At 37.6% G+C, this 22,363-nt stretch overlaps 2 protein-coding genes across 4 annotated transcripts in view; one reads left to right on the forward strand and one right to left on the reverse strand.

Annotated features, from left to right (window-relative positions):
* The first annotated feature begins 244 nt into the window (after positions 1-244).
* LOC112055972 (germ cell nuclear acidic protein) lies at positions 245-7,602 on the forward strand. Its single transcript, XM_024096281.2, has 9 exons — positions 245-402; positions 513-643; positions 1,070-1,174; positions 1,384-1,792; positions 2,795-3,115; positions 3,483-3,660; positions 4,253-4,444; positions 4,827-4,934; positions 6,003-7,602. Exons 1-9 carry the CDS (start codon positions 366-368, stop codon positions 6,292-6,294), a joined length of 1,773 nt encoding a protein of 590 aa, XP_023952049.2. The 5' UTR covers positions 245-365; the 3' UTR covers positions 6,295-7,602.
* A 955-nt stretch (positions 7,603-8,557) lies between these two features.
* Positions 8,558-22,363, reverse strand: part of LOC112055973 (uncharacterized) — a 743,744-nt gene continuing 729,938 nt past the window's right edge. For all 3 annotated transcript variants that reach the window (XM_052889302.1, XM_052889303.1, XM_052889304.1), the window contains 4 exons: positions 21,583-21,722; positions 19,135-19,235; positions 17,889-17,993; positions 8,558-16,048 (listed from right to left, as the gene is read on the reverse strand). In XM_052889302.1, the coding sequence (XP_052745262.1) occupies positions 13,538-16,048; positions 17,889-17,993; positions 19,135-19,235; positions 21,583-21,722 (2,857 nt within the window). In that variant the 3' untranslated portion in view covers positions 8,558-13,537. The remainder of the gene's footprint in view (positions 16,049-17,888; positions 17,994-19,134; positions 19,236-21,582; positions 21,723-22,363) is intronic.

A 22,363-nucleotide genomic window follows, 5' to 3' on the forward strand; every position in this document is an offset into this window, starting at 1 on the left:
AAAAGGCAAAGGTTTACACCGTACGGCCATGTCTTCAGTTTTTAAAATTTAAATTTACATCAAATCTATATATTCAAATTAAATTTTCCTATCGGCATACAGCCATGTCTTTAGTGTCAAATAAATAAAAAATTCTAGAAGTAGTGTACTTTAAAAGTCCCCAATTTTGGGAATTTTGTTTCGTTTTGTGGGGAATTAGAAAAATATGCACATGCAATGCTTATTGTCACCTGATTGACTGTCACTGTCACTGTCAAATTACCCGCGAGGTAAACGTAACGGCTTGTTTATTCAAAAATCAGAAAACTCCGTACAGTGTGAATAAAATAATACGTTGTTCGTAATTAATCTATTTAGTATTAGATATGGACATAAAACAAGGACAAAGGCAACCGCAAAACCGTATGTATAAATAAATATTGTAATATTAAATTTTGGATAGGTATTTGATACTAAAGAAAATATTTTCCTAAACTTTCTGTTTTGCCACATATTTTTGCTTCTTTCTATAGGGTTACTGAAGCTTTCTCTAAAGAAAAACAGGGTGAAAACAGACCAAGAACCGAAGAAACCAAATCGAAGTTCAGATATCATGATAATAGACGAATCCTTTGACAAATTGATCTCTGATTACCAAAAAACGGTAAGCCTTCCATAATATCTTTAGTCTATTTTTGTAAATATTTTTTTTTATATAATTAATGGAGCTGTGATTCGATACTCAAATGCGGATTGGCATGCATGTGTTGGACTTTGTAAAGGAAAGTTTTCCAAGTGAGACAGAAAAAGTATTTTACTTACCTACATATGAATAAAAATATACCTTGCTCTAAAGTAAACATCAGAGTGTCAGATAGCTGATTACAGATTTTTACTAAATATAAATACCCAAGTATAATGTATAAACACACACAGGCACATAAAGACACCCATGTACATCCCAAAAATATTTTCCACTTGTGGGACCCACAGCCATGTATGCAGATAGCACTATCCACTGTGTCTTGTGGCTATATATATATTATTATATATATTATTTGTATTTCATTCAGTGTTTTTTACTTTCCAGTTGACTTCCAATCGAAAAATCTACTCACCCATTGTCATCAACGATTCATTGGATACAAGTGAAGATGAAATTATAAAAAACAAAGAACCAAGTAAATCTGGTAATGTAAGTAATATTTTGTATAATTATTTTTTTGTATTTGTTTTTGTTATAATATGTTTTTCCTATATGACATACTCTGTGGCGGAGGTCCTCGGTTCAATTGATGTTTTCTAATTGGTCCAGATCAGGATGGTGGGAGGTTTAGGTTGTGGCTAGTTACCACCCTACCGGCAAAGACATACCATAAAAAGTATTGTTTTGAATTTTTACAGGTGTCTGCAACCTCTATAAAAGATTTCACATCACCTATCAATAATGGAAATGGCCGACCCAGTATAGGGGGTTGGTCACCAGGACAAAGCATTATTTGCGCCACACCAAAAACAAAACCAGTGCCCACCACACCAAAAGACAAAGCAGACGAATCTCTAGAACATTGTTCCATAAAGAAAATACAACAATCACATCACAAACTGTTAAGCGAGCTGTATGGAGAGAAATGGAAGTCAATACCTTCATTATTCAAAACAAAACAATGTACAGATCAATATGACGGTAGTTGTGGGATATCAAAAAAATTACAATTTGACGATGATGAAAGTGACAAGGAGAATATTAGAGATTTTATAAAACAAACCAAAGAATTATATTTGACTGGTTCAGATTTTAAAAATAGAAAGGGTATGTTTTTGATAATGTAGTTTATTATTTTATATCTGACGGCCGCGTGGCGCAGTGGGTAGTGACCCTGCCTCTCTGCATCCACGGCCGTGGGTTCGATTCCCACAACTAGAAAATATTTGTGTGATGAGCATGAGTTTTTTCCAGTGTCTGTGTGTATTTATACATTATATAAGTATTTATATGTAGTATATAATTGTGTATTAATATTATAATATCAACTATCTTAGCACCCATAACACAAGCTACTCTGTATGCTTACTTTGGGGCTAGATTGTGATGTGTATTGTTTAAGTATATTTATTTATTTATTTATTTATTTATCTCAATGTTTTTTAAGTACATTGGGTTTTTATTGTTAAATGACTTTTTTGATACGTTTCAAAATTTTTGATCTGCCTGTAACCTGCCTGATGTCATTGGTAGTAACCTGCCTGATGTCATTGGTCCACCTGTACTAAAGCCTTTCTTGATGAGTACTGTTTACCAACAACTTGTAGTATAGTGAAGATTTCCATTCCAGCACCTTGGGACTATTGTCCTTCTCTTCGAACTATGTCCACTTTAGCTTGGCCTTAGTTCAAATTAAAATTAATACAAAATCATTATTAGTATTAAGTTTTACATGAAACATATATTTCTGTTAAATGTTAGTCTGTATGCCGTAGAAGTAAGTGCGAGAGGATTACCAGCAAAATCTCCATAACTTGCTTAAAGACCTTGGCCTCTTTAGGAGTGCAGCTAGTTCTATATTAGAATGAATATCCAAAGCTGCTCTAATAGGATCTTACCAAATTTGGCTAAACAGGAAGAACAACACGAGCAGAGAACAGGGAGTGTTGATTGATAGTCAAGGAATTCCTTAACCCTACATCCTGTAGTCACAAGTTCAGGACTCTGCTCGGAGTTTTTCTCTCTACCACGCGATGAACCCAGCACCGGCATGGTGAATCCATGGTATGCTAAGATATGTCTCTCATTTGTATTTTATTAAATTCAAAGGTGACTTCAGCAACACTGAGGGGCGATCAAGAAAGAAACTGTACACAGAAAAAGTTCCTAACACACCAGAGCTACCAAAGCAGAAACCAAAACTCAAAACGGATAACAATCTAAGCACCCCAGAAACCACCAAACAGAAAAAAATCAACATCAATAGGGATGTGAAAACAACGATAAAGAAACGGAAAGATATGACAGTGACAGAACTAGTGAGGGCCATGGAGAATGATGTCGATGTATTGACGAAGAAAGTTCAGAATGTAACTGTTACGCCAAGCAAAGATGTAGTAAAAAGGCTGAGTTTTGTTGGATCTTTGGCTGGTGAGTTTTAAAATATCTTAGAGCCTCAATAGCTCAATGGTAAGAGCGGTCGGACTCATCACTGAGGGGTGGTGGTTCAATCGATTGGTCTATTGTATTCACTCCTAATACAGTCTTTCCCGAATAGTTGAAGGGAAAATGGAAATGTTGGTCATATTTAAAAGATATGGCAAATATTTTTGAAATAAAATGTCTTTATTTTTACCCAACTGTGTCAAAAGGAGGGTAATGTTTTTTGAGCATATGTAAGTATATTTGTATGTTTGTCCATTTCTTGGGCATTATTTTTGACATATAAGGTGTTATTGAGTTCTGGGCTATCTCGTCTCCAAATTCCTCTTAATAAATATTGTACTAAAACTTTCAGACAACGTGCCCACCTGGCGTTGCCACCCCGAAGCTCTGCAATACCATGACAGTTTCAAAACACTCAAAGAACAACTCTCCAGGCGACTCTTTGTAGAGTTCAACAAAATGGTATTCGACAACGCCATGGATGCAGATTTGCCTATCATGTGGGACACGAAACTTAGAAGCACTGCTGGGTGAGTATTGTGACTATGCTTGAATTTGCCAAGCAGCATTGCTACTAATTAGTTATTAACACAAACTTTAGCAAAGCCAAACTCGATGCGGAATATTTATCAACAAACAAATTCAGAATATCTGTTAATATTATAATTATTGTTTGCAGACATAACCCTATTATTATAAAAGGACGCACAATCATGTAGAAAATCTCACTTAAAAACTGGCCAATTTTGTTTTGACAGTTTTAGAATCATCAGTAAAAAAAATGATACCTGAAGGCGTTTAAATATAGTCCAATATTCAATAAAATCCCAAATTTAGAGCAAATTCAACCTTAAGAATTAAGTGCCAAGAAGCTGTGTTTGGCACTCATTAGGGGCGTTTTTTGGTCGCTGATAGTGCACTTTTTAATAGGAGATTGATGTTGGCAGTGTAATTATATGCACACAAGGATTTACGTCTACCTTAGGTTGACAAAAAACAGCATTTTATATGTCATTCGTTTTCTCAAATTTTTGTTAAATATTATCACAATCTTAAGCTTTTTGAAACTTGAGGATTATAGGCACAGAGAGATAATATCTTTGTCTTACTCTATTTTTGCAGTACTACAACCAACCGCCTGATAAAAACGTCCAGAGGCGAACGCATCCGGACCTCTAGTATCAAACTGTCTACCAAAGTGCTGGATGCTGCCCAACGTCTCCGAGACACCCTCATCCACGAGATGTGCCACGCGGCCACCTGGCTCATCGACGGCGAGCTGAGGGCTGGCCACGGCCCCGTGTGGAAGAAGTGGTGAGTGCGAGATCCAGCAAGGTGACACCCGCAGTGTCTACGAGACACCCTCATCCACGACCTCGTTATCAAGCCAGATGCTGAGCTAGAGTCTCCTCTCAGAATGAGACGGGTTAGAACTTAGTCCACCCCGCTGGGCCAGTGCGGTTTGGCAGACTTCACACACGCAGGGAATTAAGAAAATTCTGGTATCCAGGTTTCCTCACGATGTTTTCCTTCATTAATTTCTTAAAATGCACACAACTGAAAAGATGGAGGTGTATGCCCCGGACCGGATTTGAACCCACACCCTCCGAAATCGGAGGCAAAGGTCATACCCACGGGGAAATGAGGCTAGTGGGCCAAAAAAATAGGCTGATACTAATCATTATGTTGTTCGCAGGGCGTCTCGAGCGCTACGCAAGTTCCCCGAGCTGGGAGAGATCTCCCGCTGTCACGACATGGAGATACATTACAAGTACTGCTACAAATGCACCAAGTGTGGCTACAGGTATATTATACTGGTCCCTCGACTTTTCACGGGTGCTAGGTGGATATACAAGGTCCTGGTTTCGATCCCCGGCTAGGCCGATCGAGGTTTTCTTAATTGGTCTAGGTCTGGCAGCTTGGAGGCTTCGGCTAGTTACCATCCAATTCTTCCACTGTCAGTTCGCTTAGATCTTTTAAAACAATATTAATTTCATGTAGTATATGGAATAAGGGTCCGAAAAATATCGATTCATAACAATGAAGGAAACTCAATTTAAAAAATTATGTATTTATTAAATTTTTACTAACGTCAAAAACGCTTTCCTCCATTTTATGACGTCACAATGTTACTATTCATTATTGCATTATCATATTCATGCCTCAAAAAATATAATATTTTTTTACAATCTAGTAAATCGCTAATGAACAATTTAAAACCCTTTTAAAAAAGTGTCAACTAGCCTATTGACTACTGTATCTATGGTAGTGGCATAATCTGACAAACTTAAGTTCATAAAATGATATATGTCTGGCTGAGGTAGTGTGTAGTGACAAGTAGCAGCGACAGTGTTTGTACCATTATTTTGCAGAGGAAACACCTCGAGCAGGTCCCAGGACTTGTGACCTTGGGAGTAGGTTTAAAGGACCCCTTTAGAATGCATTTAAACACTCACCTTCCCTGCCCGACATGTTCTCAATGCCACCACTAAACAATTTATAGATCAATAGTTACAAGACAAAACATTGCACAAAATTACTAACGCAACTGGCAGCGTGACGATATCTACGCTGCCTATCAAACAACTGAGCTCAAGTCATCAAATACCCTATTATTTATACCAACACTGATACCTCCCCTCTCCAATACACAAAACATTATTGCACAAAATCACTAACGCAACTGGCAGCGTGACGGTGTATACGCTGCCTAACAAACAAATAAGCTCAAGTCATCAAATACCCTATTATTTATACCAACACTGATACCTAGCCTCTACAATAACATAAATAATTAATGTTAATACCACCTGTAATCGAGGAGCTTGTCCATTATGAAATAAAATATCAATATTGACTTCATTATTTTCAGCATAAAACGTCACTCAAAATCCATAGACATAACGAAGAGGTGTTGCGGCTATTGCAGAGGCACTTTCGAAATCACTGTCAATAAGAAAAACAAAGATGGCGTAATAACATCTACACCCGCCAGAAAGGCGGGACCCAATGACTTCGCACTGTACGTGAAAGAAAATTACGGATCGCTAAAAACCGGAAAAACCCACGCCGAGGTCATGAAAATGCTCGGCGAACAGTTTTCCGCGAGGAAAAACAAGAAAATGTGCAGTGAAGAAAACTTGTTCGATTCGAATAGTGATTGACAAAAAATTGTACAGATTGTACATTGTTTTATAAAAGTTATGACTATTTTAAATGACTCTAATGGCTTAAATGACTCAGTAGAGAGATATAGAGTTTACAACCACCACTCTGCTACAAATCAATTTCACGGGCATAGATTCAATTGGTAGCTAGCCCTTGACTACAATCTCACCTGACGGTAAGTGATGATGCAAGCTAAGATGGAAGCAGGGTAACTTGTAAGGAGGTGGATGAAAATCACCCACCCAATTAGGTTTCCACACGACATCGTACCGGAACGCTAAATCGCTTGCTGGTACGCTTTTGCGTAACATTGTCATACAAAGTCATCAGTGTCGTGCATTTCATAGATGCATAAACGCAATGCATACCCTGAGGATTCATTACGTACCTGTTTTGGAGGAGTTTTCCATTTTGTGCAATTTGTAGTGCATACCCTAGTTAAAAGACTTCTGCACGCCACTGGAAGGCATCCCTCATTGGAGCAGCATGGTGGGTATGAACTCCATAACCTCTCTATGTTTTAGTGGGCTGTTGAAGTATACTAATGATAATGATGAAGTAGTGTTTTATGCTTCTATGGATGTTAACGCCTTAAATTATTTAGACACAAGCTAAATTAATGTTAACTTTTAACCCTTTCAGGACAGCAAGGTAATAATCATAACAGCTATGTAGGATAGTTAATTATGCTTATAGTAAACATACTGCATTAATAAAATAATTATAGTTTTTTTTTGAAAATTTTTGGGACAAACCTGTCCCTGTGGGCGATAGCCGATACTTCTTGCCTGAGATTTACTGAAGTCAATATGTCGTATTACCAATATAATGATAAAAATAAAAAAAAAACTCAATATGCTTTTAAAAATTTAAAAAAAAAAATTGGATATTGGCTTTATAATTATTCATATAATTTAAATATAATGATATAATTAATAATATAAAATATTTCTAATTATCTGCTAGGGACACATTTGTCCCCGCTGTCATCAAAGGATTAAATCCGGCGTACATTAAATTTGGTGACATTTTTCAAAATAATTTTCATATTAAATGAATTATATTATTAAAGGTAAGTATACACGTATTTGTATATGATTATATTGTATTTAATTTGAAATAATATAATATTTATATTTATGGAGACTGTTTGTAAATATTTTTGAATTATTGTACAGGTGACAATAAGTTATTATTACTAATCGACTTAAAATGAAAATATAAAAATATTTTTGGGTGTTTTTTTTAGTTTAGCGCAATTGCCAATAAAAGGATGTACAAGTAATATATAGATTCCGAAGTGACCCAAGAGTTTTATTTCGTTCCAACAAAAAAATTCAAAATATATTCAATGTACAGAATCGGACCTATTTCAGTTTAATTATTATATATGCGGACGCCCGCGACTTCGTTCGTGTGAAACATTACTAAAACCCCATACTGCGATGAGTAGGGACTCAACCCTACCCTTACCCTACCCCTACACCTACTCTATCTAGCGTGTATTGTATCCTAAGATTTCTATCTAATTGCAGGTTTTCATTAATTTAAAAATAATTTTAATTTTTCATTAATTTTAAAATAAATGCGACAGTCTTATTTTTAGCAAAAAATTCTTGAGAAATGCTAATAAAATATATAGTTTTTACAAAAATAAATAGACAATCGTCCATTTTTTGTCTGAATGTCTTCCTAATGAATTTAATATCACCTTAAGCCCGTTAACCCATTAACATTTGAGCAGAGTGGTGGGTCTAGACTCTATATCTATTCTGCTACAAGGCCTCCTGGCCTATTTCTTATTTTTGTCTTTATTATCAACCCATCAAAATAAAAAAAAATAATTGACAAAATGTCAACACATACAATATACAAATTACAAATGTCTGGCTGGTGGGAGGCTTCGGCCGTGGCTAGTTACCACCCTACTGGCAAAGACGTACCGCCAAGCGATTTAGTGTTCCGGTACGATGCCGTGTAGAAACCAAAAGGAGTGTGGATTTTCATCCTCCTCCTAACAAGTTAGCCCGCTTCCATCTAAGACTACATCATCACTTACCATCAGATGAGATTGTAGTCAAGGGCTAACTTGTAAATGTGGATATCATATACTCGTAGTATGTAGATGACACTTTGTTGTCCACTTCAATTGGTTTATAATAAAGATCAAAATAGTGAATAGGCCACCTGGCCCTGTAATCCGTTAAAAAAGGCCGATAATTATGAATTAGATTGTAAATAAAAATAAAACCACACACATATTTTAATACCTTTTTTTATTTATTCATATATAGTAAATGTCAGTTGTCGTTTGTTAAATGATAATGTAGGTACAGTCTTGAAATTATTAAAAAAATAATATATAATTTACAACAAATAAAATAATTATAAAAAAAAAGAAACGCTCGCGTATGTATGTACGTCACAATTTCAAAATGGGTACACCTTGTACCCTTTATGTACAAAAAACTTACAATTAAAAATGAAATAATTTATAGTACAAGAGCTGGTGGCACTGTAAATAAATAAAGAGTAAATTAATAAAGAGTTTAATAAGATCGGGTAGTTTTAATCGATAAGAGAAAATAATTAATCATTAAGACAATAATATAATGCGTAATAAAATATAATATTTTATTTAAATATGCAATTAAAAAGGCAGTGGCAGTAGCTTGAATTAATTTGATTTTAGAGGTTTCAATCAAAACATATTTTTAATTGCATGTCAATGTACCTAAATGGACGCTTATAAACGGTGTTTTAGGGCCAAGCAAATGGTCCACTTGATGGTAAGTGGAAAATTATCATCAACACTTCCCAGGGCATGCAAGAAACACGTCTTTCAGGTCATGTGTCTTTCAACCCGAGGCGTAGATGTTAAGCTTTTGTTACATCGCCTACGTCCTTAAGATTTCGTTTACGGTTGAAAAATAACACCACCAGCTCTCCAACTATATTGCTGTTAGCACACTGCAACGCGTGCCGCATTCCTCTTTCAGAACATAAAATGATGACGTTATGACCATAACATTCAGTTGCGTCGCGCGTTGTAATATGCAACAGACTGGGTAGATGACATTTTTATATAATTATCATAATTTTATTTATTTATTTACATAGGAATTTTATAATAATATGAGCACTGATTAATTACGCCACAAAATTAACACCGATCTTTTCAAAACATTTTCGATTATAAATATTTTTTTATTGTTTTTTTTTTTAAATCCACCTTCCTATTTTTTACACAATTATTTATTACCTATCTATTTGTAGTGCCAACTATAATTAATATGGGACATTTTTTACTAGATGTATATGTCCATGTAGGTACATATAATATGTATTTATATGTTGTATAATTTCGTGAAGGATATTTAATGGCGCCTTCACACTAGCGCTCGTCTAAGCCGCGTTTTTAAACGACTTCGAAGAAGGAGGATAGGTCGATGTATGTTCACAATTTTCACAAAAACAACTTATGTACCTATCTATCTAGTTCGGATGAAGTTTAAAAAAAAAAGTCTATAAATATTTACAAGTTTTATGTATTCGTATGTACGTATGTACCTTCCTTTATTCTCCCATAACGAGTAAATGTCTTGATGGATTGAAACGCATGTGACATAGTTTGAAATTGAATATTTTAATCATTACGTGGCTCTAGATACATTTACAAACAAATAGTGATTGTATACTGTTTTGGTTTTCAACAACTTGTCTCAATATTGCCAACTTATCTACTTAGTGCTTACTTTATTAACTGTGCTCACCTCAGCTCGGCCATAAACCGCGGGCGTTGGAAAAGCGCTAGTGTGAGGGATTCTCAATGATATATTTTGCGATTCATTGATATAATAGATGACCGCAAAACTGATATTTTTCATACTTGAAAGAATGTAAACTTAATTATGGATGAATAATTTTTTCAACGAAATATATGACTAGGAATTGGACATTTAATCAAAACATGATCAACATATAAATAAATTACAAACCTAACATTAGTGCCTATTGATGAACAAATATCTCTAAACTGAACAAATAATAAGACATAAAAATAGTTTTTTATTCATCTCAAGATACCTAATATAATGACTAATATAATGAGACGACTTTTCTGCCAAGTCTCGTCATTATAGCAGTCAAGATATAACTTTTTTAGAAAAAAAATACAATTATATTCAGAATTGTTATGGTTTAATTTAGAGATTTTTATTTTATCAAATTGGCGCAAGTAATCATGATAACGGTGGCAAAAATAGCTGTTACTAAATTGTATTTATTGCCCGCGCATACAGAAAGCATTTCGGTCTGAATTCTGCGTTCTGAGAAACGATTGTTTTAAGTCATCTCGCACGCTGCAACAACCAGCGACAAACGAGCGTTTGGTCTTTATTATCAACCTATTTAAAATTAACATCAAATCAAATGAGAAATGTCATCTACCTACTGTATGATATCCACCAGTAGGCACCAGATGACATGTTACATGGAATCTCAATTTCGTATATAACTAGCATACGTCAAAGATTAAAATTAGCCGGTCAGCTGAAGAAACCATACGAACATCGCGTAGTTGGTCGGAGACCTGACATAGCGACTTGTCGTTGTGAGCAAGCTACGTATTGTTGAGTGAACAGTTGGACAAATTGACGCTTCGAGACCGGTCGTGGCCGTATCTGCAGATCAACCATAGCCATTTTCAATGACGCGCACAAGGTCTTTGACTAGGGAATGTACAAAATCGAAAATTTCTTCTTCAATACGGGTTCGTAATGAGTCCTGACGATATGCATTTGCAGAATTTTAGCATCTATGAAGTGCGCGCCACTGGCTATTGCGACCATCGCTTAATGCGTCAGATACTTAAATTAAAACCACCGCGAAAAATAGCAGGCAGTCACAGATTGCTATCTGAGTTCTATGAACTTATAATCTCTGTAATGTTACAGAGAACGGAAAACACATAATTCAGAACGGGAATTCTTTCTATCTATGCGGGCTCTAAAAAACTGTCGAATTCTAAAAATCTATGTGAACTGTCATTAAATATTTTAAATAATTTAAATTATAACGTGTTGTAATAGTGATTGCAAACACAACGTACCTAAATCTATTGTTATAACATTCAATTGAAACTGTAGAACAGTGAACCTGATATTTAAATTATTTCTATAAGGCCCGCGCAAACTGGTGGAATAAACTATGGAGGATACTTTTTAAAAAAATTCTCTGAGGTACTGCTAGAATCTGCCATTTTACTATAGCTTGGCAACTTCGTTCGTAACACTCCCGATGGTCCGCGCGGGCCGGGGGGCGTGTACCGATGAATGAAAAACCCACCACTGATGCACCTCACTTCCCCGCACGCACGATTTCACACCCGCGCAGTGTTTCCCCCCGTCGCCCGCATATCATGTGAGTGTCATTAACGAACTTGCCAGACTACAAAGCATCCGATTTTATTACTCCACTAGACTACGCAGTCGAAAAACTGGCGTAAACTGGGTCATATCATCGCACACTGCCTCAGTATCTTTCATTGAGCTAATAGTCTAAGAGTCGTATTAGAAACGACCTTCACCCATCCATTTATTGGATAAAAAATATTTTATATCAAAATTAGTATGTTAAAAAACGTGTTGCCTCAAAACCTCCTCGCCAAACAGTCGTTAACGATAGTTCATAATGTAGATTTTTGGGAAACTTTTTGCAATGTATTATTTAACGTACTATAAATATAAAGCACTTTTCATCCACTAAACAGATAGGTGAAGGTTATTTTCTACGTACGATGTTCCTGAGAAAACTGCATTGTAATAGTTTTCAGGTCGATCATAAGTATTATTCATTAATTGATGAATTTTAAATCCTCTGTTTTCCCATCCCCAGTTTGCGCTGACCAAATTCACCAATCTAAAAAAAAATTGACAATCGATGATATAAAACTGTTACATTTGAAACAGTTTTAATTATACAGTGTATAAAGTAATCGCATTGGCAGATTTATAAAGATTTTTTTATACTTTTTGATATATTCCTTACAATAATTATGGACAGAGTCTTTAAAAACAAAACTATATCAATATCACATACATTTAATTCGTCGTTTAATTATAAACAACGCTGATAACTTACATTCATGTCTTGTGTCAAAAACAATTCCATTATAATTATAGAATAGTTCCATTAAAGCAATGTGTCAATTCGTCAAAATGTGGAACAAAATTGTTCTGACACAAGTTTAATAAAATGGCAACATTTAAGGTCATTTTGAATACAGATAGAAATAAGATTTGATGATAATAATTTGTATACAAATTCCGTTATATACAAAACTTATACAGTAATACAATTAAACATAGGACAAGAGTTGCCCTTCTTTAATCAGAATTGATAAAGGGATGTCGGTTTAGTTTTGTATACACCAGAATTATTTATACTATTATTTAGTAATAGTACCAACATTTATTAAAATAATTGTTCATCGTGTTAATAAAAAAAAACAAAATGGCGTCATCTCTCATTGGAGATATTATAAAACTTATAAATTATATTACAAAATGAAGGAACGCTATTTACAAGAGGCCGTCACGGTGCGACACCGTTTATTCCTAGCTATACATTTACAATATACAAATTGAGATGTGCAACACTGATAATAGTCTAAGAGCCGGCATTAGAAATGTATACCCTCATCTGTTATTCATTAGTGCTATGAAATAAATGATAGATAATGTTCACAGTGACACATTGCAAGTAGGTTGCCTAGTTAAAATGCAGCAAAACATATTTTTCATACAAAATTTAGGAAACCATGAACTAGATTAAAATCAATTTAATACAGTAAAATTAAACATAACATAACCTTTCATTTGACATATAAATAACACTACTTAACTGTTTATATCTGGCAACCCCACAGTTGCAGTGAGAAAGCAAGCAACCTTAATTTTTCAATTCTATTAACTAGTGCACGATTCTTTTTAATTAACCAATGAGTGAAAGAAATTAAATAAATTAAAATATGCATTTTTAATCGCAATTTACGGCAACCTATGTGCAATGTGTCAATGTGAATATTTTCTATCATTTATTTTTTATCCCAATTAAATAACAGATGAGGGTATATTTTTCTCATGCCGGATCTCGTACTACAAAGCATAGTCACACGCCGGCGTATGCCGTTTGTTAAAAGCTTAAGTCTTCTGTCGCCGAGGACAGGTTTATGGTGAATCAAGTTTGCGAGGGTCCATCTTCCAAAGGTCTAAACCTCACGAAACCGTCCTGCGCTACCAGCATACTGCCCCCGGTTTCATTGGGATTGATTTCATCCTGAGGTTGGGAGTACGACGCCTCGTAACTACAATTCCTAGGCGCTGGTTGAGGAGTCCCCAAAGCGCAGGGGTAGTTCCTCTCATTGGGGTCCTCTGTGAAGCCGTACAAGTCAGTCGACTTCGGCCTATCTGCGAACCCGTTGCCCTTGCCACGCTTTTGACTTCCACTCGAGTTCACCATTGACGTGGAAGGAGAATTCCGACGCTGTGAGGTCCTGACCTGACAGGGACCGTCGTAACTTCTGTTGGGATTCAGAGTCTGTATGCCAGTGGCGTGGTAGGAGGAATTCTCGGCGTTGTAATTGCCGTATTCATCGGGCACATGCGGCTGGTGGTAATGGTGACTCATTGACGGATCGTAGCCCATCGTCATGCAGTTTTGGACGTTTTTGTTCTTCGCCCTGTGCTTCTTTCGAGGATTGCTATTCGTTCGTGACGACACACGGTCGTAGGACATGTGCTTGAAGTTGTGCGAACTCCGATTTGAACCACCGTTGTAGTTCTGGTTTTTAATGTCACGGATGAAGTCGCTGTTGCTGCCATATTGGATGACGTTGTATTCGTGGTCCAAAGGATCGTCGCCTTGCAATGATTGCATGGCGGGATCGCAGTTGGAGTAGTGATCGTCTGAGGCGGATTCGATGCCGTTGTAAGCGTGGTTGGGATGATGTTTGATCAAATGGTTGTTTACGCCTTGGCTTGAAGTAGCATTACTCGATTCCGTGGAACTACTGTGGCCTGCGTTAGCGATGGAACTGTGGCCGGAATAGTTTTCGGTTCCCGAATTATTGTCACACGTCCCAGCCAACGTGTTCAGCTGAAACCTCTGATGATCCACCGGCCCGCTGCAGCATTGCTCTGGTATGCTGGGATGATGGCCGGCCGTCTCGTATATAGGTTTCCCAGTTCTTAGGGTGTAAGTGTGAAGATTGGTATTGGTGTTGCAAATAGCTGGATAGTCGGATTCAAATTGCTCATTACTGGACCCAGCAGCGCAAGGGAAAAGACCTAATCCAGATATTTTCTGACCATCAGTCTTCTCGTGTTGTAAAGAAGCCACGATACCGACTTTGAGGCTTATCACCCACGAAATGAGAGCCACCACGCTGATCTCAATCAGTCGCAACGAAAATTGATAGCCCCATTGCAACCAGTCGAATTTAGTCATGTTGACCTGATTGATTCCAAAGATGCCATAAATTTGTAGTGTCGCCATTAAAACGAATAGCAACGCCGTCGCTAGATTTATATGGATAGCTTGATATAAATTCTGGAAGCCATGAATGTACGTGTGGCTTTTCTTCTGTAACACGACTTTGAGCATTTTATACACGTAGAGGTAGCAGAGCCCGAGCGTCAGGCACGCCATGATGAATATAATTTGACAAGTTAGACCTAGTACCCTTTTTTCGACTCCCTGCGAAGTCCTAATAATTGTATTACTATTTTCGAGGATATGCAACATCACACATGACAAAAGGTGCAAGCTACCACCTATTATGATCGTTCTAGAACGAAATAGAAACGCACAACAGGTGGTCTTAAAATTAATGCTATTCGTGAGTAGAAACAGTATCGTAGAAGCGAAAGCTATGCTCAAGAATATCTCCGGTACGTGGAGGAGTATCTCGCTAATAAACACTGGCAGTGAATTGTTGATATTGTACGGATCATAGCACATGTAGAATATTCTCATAAGACAAACGAACACTAGGATTAGATGGAGAATGATGAAGTAGTACTGCGTGAAGAGATGAGTGAACTTATTGTATCTAATTATCTTGAAAATGGAGAAAACGGCCAAAAGAGTGAACATGCCGGTTGCTGAATAAATATGAACGTTCCACGCAAACGGCCAGGTCACTCCTGGTCTTTGGACAGGGCCGTTGTTTTTCGGGTCGTGTTTGAGAATTTTCTTGTCAGAATTGACGTTAGCTAAATTATGATATCTCTCTGTGGACATTTCTGGATCGCTCAATTCGAATCCGACTGTTGTCGCGGGCATGTATTCATCTCTTCTGCTGTCGTTTCTGTCTGGCTGTTTGTTTGTAGCGTACTGAAGGTTTCTTCTAGTGTTCGTCTCACCATTTTGATCTATAATGAGAGGCCTATCTAAATTGTTCATTTCGGGGTCCAAAACTGCAAGAGCGCCTTCCGTGGAAGTGTCCCTATTAGAATCACTGAGAGTAACACCAGCGTCTTTTGTCACGTAAATATCACTTTTTGAAGTCTTCTCAGGGTTGTGTTGTGGTTTGGCGGTGACAGTCCTGAGGAGGACGTCAGGGATGTCTTCCTTTCTGCCGTTGGAGCCGGAGAGTATCCTCGATATGGTGGGTATGTTCAGAGAGTTTGGCACGAAGTCTGTGAAGTTGGCTTGATCTGTACCGTGCTTGTCGTCTAGTTCGTCGGGCTGTAAATTAAAGAAATGAAAAGTATTAGCGTACGCGTACATATTAAATGTATATCCATACTTTTTATAAATGCGAAATTGTGTTTTTTATTAAACTTTCCTGCCCAAACAACTTAATCGATTTTAAACATTGTTTCACTAATGCAAAGCTCAGGCAGTAACATAAGGTATATTTTATACTAGCGGACGCCCACGACTTCGTTCGCGTGAAAGTCGATGTAAACTTTCAACTACCCCTACCTTATCTACAATACCCTACCCATTAAAGCTACACACGCGACGGAAGCTTAAAAGCTGGAGTAACTTCTCCCGTTTTCTCAACATTTCCCTTCACTGCTTGATCGTAGTGTGATGAAAAGTATACTATAACCTGCCCAGGAGTATGAAGAACAATTGTACCAAGTTTCGTTAAAATCCGTTGAGTAGTTTTTGTTTCTATAACGAACATACAGATAGACAGACAAAAAATTTACTGATTGCGTTTTTGGCATTAATATCGATCACTAATCACCCCTGAGAGTTATTTGGGAAATATACTTCATGTACAGAATTGGCCTCTCTTCTGATTTATTGTAAGTATAGATTTAACTTAACTCTAACGATAAAATTTATTAACATAAATCCCAGTTCAAAAATATAGTAGTTCTCTCTGACTGAAAGATTTAGATTATACCGTATCAGATAAAGATGAAATTTGGCAGCACTTCCAACATATTGGCAATTTTAGTCACAATTCAGCATATTGTATCTTTGTCAATAAAAATTTTTAAGGGGCCTTTTTGTTTGAAATTCAAGCATTTTTGGACACAAGTTGGCAATTGTTACCATTGGGGCGACCAATCCAGCAGTAAAATTTTCGAGACAATTATTCCATATTTATTTTATTTAAAAAATTGGGATATTCCCACCTAGTAGCTATTTATTGCTGTTGTTACTCTCATCTATTATATTTTTCAAGGCAGTTGTTTTAATAATTATATTGTATGTAATAAAAAACGAACTGTTGAGGCGTGAAAATATTATAAAAAAGATTACGAAATTATACATAAGCATTACGTTTTGATTACACAAATACCTCTTACATCATGATATCACGAAGAAGCGTGGCAGTTACGAGTATAATTTGTCTACATTTATCATCTCAGTTGCTGATTCTGAACTCACGATTTTTGAAATCTCTGACATGTTGTGTAATATGGGAATCTAGTAGGATCACTGGTAGCGCAGTAATAGCATCCTGGCTTTGGTCGTATTACTGAAACTACATTTTTTCTAAATTAATACAAACCTGGCAGCTAACAGTTAGTCATAGCCATGTCAATGTAATTTTAGTGGATGCTGTATTGAGGCATAGATTAGGTCGATTAAAGAAGCTAGATTCACCAGATGACTTCTTTGATAATAATGATGGTGATGATGATAATTGAAATTACGTTAGGCTGCATCGTTGCTTGTTATTTATGTTGAGATCACAGTGACACGGTAACTTGTCTTTACTAACTCTAAAGTTTTTAGGTAAGTAACTCTAAAGCTTTAGTTAAGTAACCCTAAAGTTATAGGTAAGTACCTAACCCTAAAGTTTCATCATCAAACATCGATTTCCACCTGTTTGCCTTATATAGTTTACTTTTAGCACAATGATCGCTTAGTTAAAGGGTAAAAGGTTAATATATTTTTATCTGAACTTTTATGTTCAATTAATGAAAATATATCATTATATTTCAGTATTAATAATGACTCGATAATAAATACAACCCTCTAAAATGATTCTATCCTAACTACAATTTCAAATTGCTGGTCACCCTATTTTAAAATAAAAATCTATCAAAGGATACTGTACCTTATAGCTAGGAGTGTTGAGTGCCTTTTTCTTCTGCGGCTCGAGTCCGATGGGCGGCAGAGGGGGTGCGGGCGGCGGGGCAGGCACTTGCGGGGAGGAGGTTTCCTGTAAATTGGGAAATTCGCTGTTTGAGTGGACTTCGGAAAGACAATTGGACATGTCCGTCGTGTTAGTTTTGTACGGGAGTTTTAAAATTCTGTTTTCACACGAATTGTGGCTCGTTTGGCTGTTAGACTAAAAATCTGATTAAATTATACGAATATTATAAAGCTAAAGAGTTTGTTTGTTTGCTTGAACGCGCTAATCTAAGGAACTGCTGGTCCGATTTGAATTCTGTAAGTGTTAGATGAGCAGTGATAGCCCAGTGGATATGACCTCTGCCTCCGATTCCGGAGGGTGTGGGTTCGAATCCGGTCCGGGGCATGCACCTCCAACTTTTCAGTTGTGTGCATTTTAAGAAATTAAATATCACGTGTCTCAATCGGTGAAGGAAAACATCGTGAGGAAACCTGCATACCAGAGAATTATCTTCATTGTCTGCGTGTGTGAAGTCTGCCAATCCGCATTGGGCCAGCGTGGTGGACTATTGGACTAACCCCTCTCATTCTGAGAGGAGACTCGAGCTCAGCAGTGAGCCGAATATGGGTTGATGACGACGAAGTCTTAGATAGCCCATTTATCGAGGAAGGCTATAGGCTATATATTATGACGCTAAGACAAATAGGAGCGGAGTACCAATGAAGAATGTTTCAAAATCGGTGAATTATCCCTGTTGAGAGCTGCGTAAACGGTTAAAGTTTTGCAAAAATTATGGATGATAGTCTTTACTAATATTATACAGAGGATGATTTGATTGCTTGTTTGTATGTTTTGAATAGGCTCTGAAACTGCTGAAGCCATTTGAAAAATTCTTTCACTGTTGGGAAGCTATAATATCCCAGTATTCTTACGGGAACGGGAACCAAGCGAAAACCTGCATACCAGATAATTTTCTTAATTCTCTACGTGTGTGAGGTCTGCCAATACGCATTGGGCCAGCGTGGTGAACTATTGGCCTAGCCCCTCTCATTCTGAGAGGAGACTCGAGCTCAGCAGTGAGCCGAATATGGGTTGATGACGACGACGATCCGAATGTATCATAAAAATCAATATATTCAAACCTAGTCATCATCCCCATTATTAACCATCCCCTCAGTTTCGCCGCACTAGTAACATGTCTACAGTATAAAATCTTTGATAATCTTACCTGTCCAGGGGGTCTGATGGGTATCCTCTCGTGTCCAGGTCCGAGGGAGGGAGGGGGGATCGGCCGCCGGTTGAGGTAGCTGTTCCCATCTGTGTTAGTGCCTGGAATTATACATGTCCCTTGCTTATCAATATGATTAAAATATACTCAGAGGCACAATTATCCGCCCACTGTAATATGACGCGAGTATATTAAAGTGGGCGGATTGTGCCTCTGATTACAGTTTAGAAAATGCAAAAATGTAAGCCTTCTTTTAATATTAATTAAATATTAAATTAATATTAATTAAATATATACTATTAATTATCACGGTCATATAAATATTCAAATTAGACCGTGATTTTTTTTTTCTCTACAAGTTAGCCCTTGATTACAGTCCTACCTAATGGTAAGTGATGATGCAATCTAAGATAGACGCGGGCTAACTTGTTAGGAGGAGGATGAAAATTACTCGCGATAAAATTCATGAGCTAAAATGATGAAATGATGAGATGAATGAACTCTTGATCAGACAATAATAACATCGCTACGTGGTTGATACGCAGGGGACCCGCACCAAACTTTTCGTTTTAAAGTTTTCATAACAGCTGTAGTGTGGTCTTTTCGCTTCCGGCGTTTGTTTCCTGCACACAATCCAAACACCTTCAAGGCAAGAATGAATAGGCAATTTCTAGACAAGCGCAAGTATATTGACCATAAAGAACTGGACAAGTGCGAGTCGGATTCGCCCACCGCACATTCCGTACAAATCAATCTTCGTCATAAATTAAAAATATAATTAAAATTATGTTTAAGCTTGTGCCAATAATGTCCCATAAATACTTTGCAGGATTTTTGTAAGTTGACAAATGTTTTTTCTGTAAGTTTTTAGATTTTACCCAATACCTACTTGCAGTTTAAGAGAATATAAATTTTGAAGTTAAAATTGGCAAGTAAAATCGAATAAGTAAAGATTCTACAAATTTTAATCCTCGCTCCGACCAGCTTGTCAAAACATACGTTTTTTTAAGGCTTAGACGTCTGTATCTTTTTTTTTTTTTTAATTAATAGAAGAGCTATACAGACAGACGGTTAACAAAGTGATACTTTAAGGGTTCCGTTTCTTCCTATTGAGGTACGAAATCCTAAAAAGAATGAATCGTGTCGGAGTGCCGGCTTATCTACGAAGGAGTTATTCGGGCGGTAGCGGCGACGTAAAGAGGGCGCAACTTGATACTACTTCTACTGCTGTTGGTATTTCTATCAATGAATGTTCACCTTTAAGTGTCGACTTATCGGCGAAGGCGCGAAGAAGTCATGGCCGAGCGGTACCGCGGCCAACTCCAGCTAACAATGTGTCACGGTGTAGTGAGAGCGTCATGATACTATTGCTATGCTCACCTCTCTACTGCTATTGCTATCAACGAATGCTCATTGCTTGCATGCTTATCGGTGAAGAAGTTACGGTATTCGGGTGGCAGTGGTGGCGTGAAGAAGGCGCATCTTGATACTACTGCTGTTGTTATTTCTATCAACGAATGCTTTAAGTGTCGACTTATCGGCAAAGGCGCGAAGAAGTCACGGCCGAGCGGCACCACTCCAGCCAACAATGTGTCACAGAGTCGTGGGAGCGCCCTGATAACGTTGCTACTGATATTGCTATTATTGAATACTACTCACCTCTGAGGGTCAGTTTATCGGCATCACACTCACGCGGGCTAGCAATGTGGTGTCAGCGGGTTGTGAGAACGACTTCATACTATTGCTATCGCTATCAATGAATGAACCTTTGAGTGCCGGCTTATCGGTGAAAGAGTTACGGTGGCAGCGGTGGCGTGGTTGATTCTGCTGTTGTTATTTCTATCAATAAATGCTAACACTTTAAGTGTCGACTTATCGGCAAAGGCGCGAAGAAGCCGCGGTCGAGCGGTACCGCGGCACCACTCCAGCTAACAATGCGTCACAGTGTAGTGGGAGCGCCATGATACCGTTTCTACTGATATTGCTATGAATGAATGCTTACCTCTGAGGGTCAGTTTATTGGCATTCACGCGGGCTAGCAATGTGGTGTCAGCGTGGTGTGAGAGCGACCTGATACTATTGCTACTGCTAATGCTATTGCTATCAATGAATGCTCATCGCTTGCATGCTTATCGGTGAAGAAGTTACGGTATTCGGGTGGCAGCGGTGGCGTGAATAAGGCGCAACTTGATACTGCTGTTGTTATTTCTATCAATAAATGCTAACCCTATAAGTGTCGACTTATCGGCGAAAGCGCAAAGAAGGCACGGCCTAACTGTACCGCGGTACTGCAGTCTCTCCAGCCAACAATGTGTCACAATGTAGTGAGAGCGACCTGATACTGTTGCTACTGCTATTTCTATGAATGAATGCTCACCTCTGAGGGTCAGTATACTATTGCTAATGCTGCTGCTGCTGCTATTGCTATTGCTATCATTGAATACTCACCTCTGAGTGTCGGCTTATCGGCGAAGGGGTTGCGGTACTCGGGCGGCAGCGGCGGCGTGAAGAAGGCGCGTCCGGGCGGCGCGTACGACGGCACGGCTCCCACTCCAGCCAGTAATGCGGCACCGTGGTGTGCGGGCGGCCTAATAAAAGAAATATATAATAACCAATGTTGATGTAACATAATACCTAAAAAACCAGTTTACAAATTTAAAAACAGCGCATTCAAATCGTTTCACCCGTTTAAGAGCTACGGGGCCATAGACTGACACAGCGTCGAGGGTTGAAAAAAACGAACAAACTAGTCTTAATAACTAAATAATTTCACCCATTCATCATCGTTATCAACCACAACGTCCACTGCTAAAAATAGGCCTCTCTTAAAGAATTCCTAACACGAGGGTATTGAGCTGCCTGTATCAAGTAACCCATTAGTAGATTAAAAAAAATCATATAATAAATTATTATCAACAAGTAATTTCCTTGCTTGATAAAGATATTCTGCCGTCAATCACTGTACAGCAACGTCTAAGAATATCAAAGTCTCAAGGAACTTAGGTATTATCCATGGTGATAAGACATTCCGCGCTTGGGATTTCTCAAAACTGACGGTATTTTACAATTCTGGGTGCGTCGCTTACAGCTAACAGTGATGCCGTGTGACTGTTGTAGTCTAAGAGCTCTGGTAGATACATCATTTGACTCGCATAAATAAATCGCTTTGTAATGGATCTTGACTAAGTTTCACTATCGATTATATTTTGGGAGGGTAAATCGCTTTGTA

Source organism: Bicyclus anynana, chromosome 25, assembly GCF_947172395.1.
Source record: "Bicyclus anynana chromosome 25, ilBicAnyn1.1, whole genome shotgun sequence".
Lineage (NCBI taxonomy): Eukaryota > Metazoa > Arthropoda > Insecta > Lepidoptera > Nymphalidae > Bicyclus > Bicyclus anynana.

Coding starts and splice junctions, on each gene's coding strand:
- LOC112055972 (XM_024096281.2), top strand. CDS start 366: ATGGACATAAAACAAGGACAAAGGCAACCGCAAAACC. Junction 1,793..2,794: donor AGATTTTAAAAATAGAAAGG/GTATGTTTTTGA, acceptor TTAAATTCAAAG/GTGACTTCAGCAACACTGAG. Junction 3,661..4,252: donor AAACTTAGAAGCACTGCTGG/GTGAGTATTGTG, acceptor CTATTTTTGCAG/TACTACAACCAACCGCCTGA.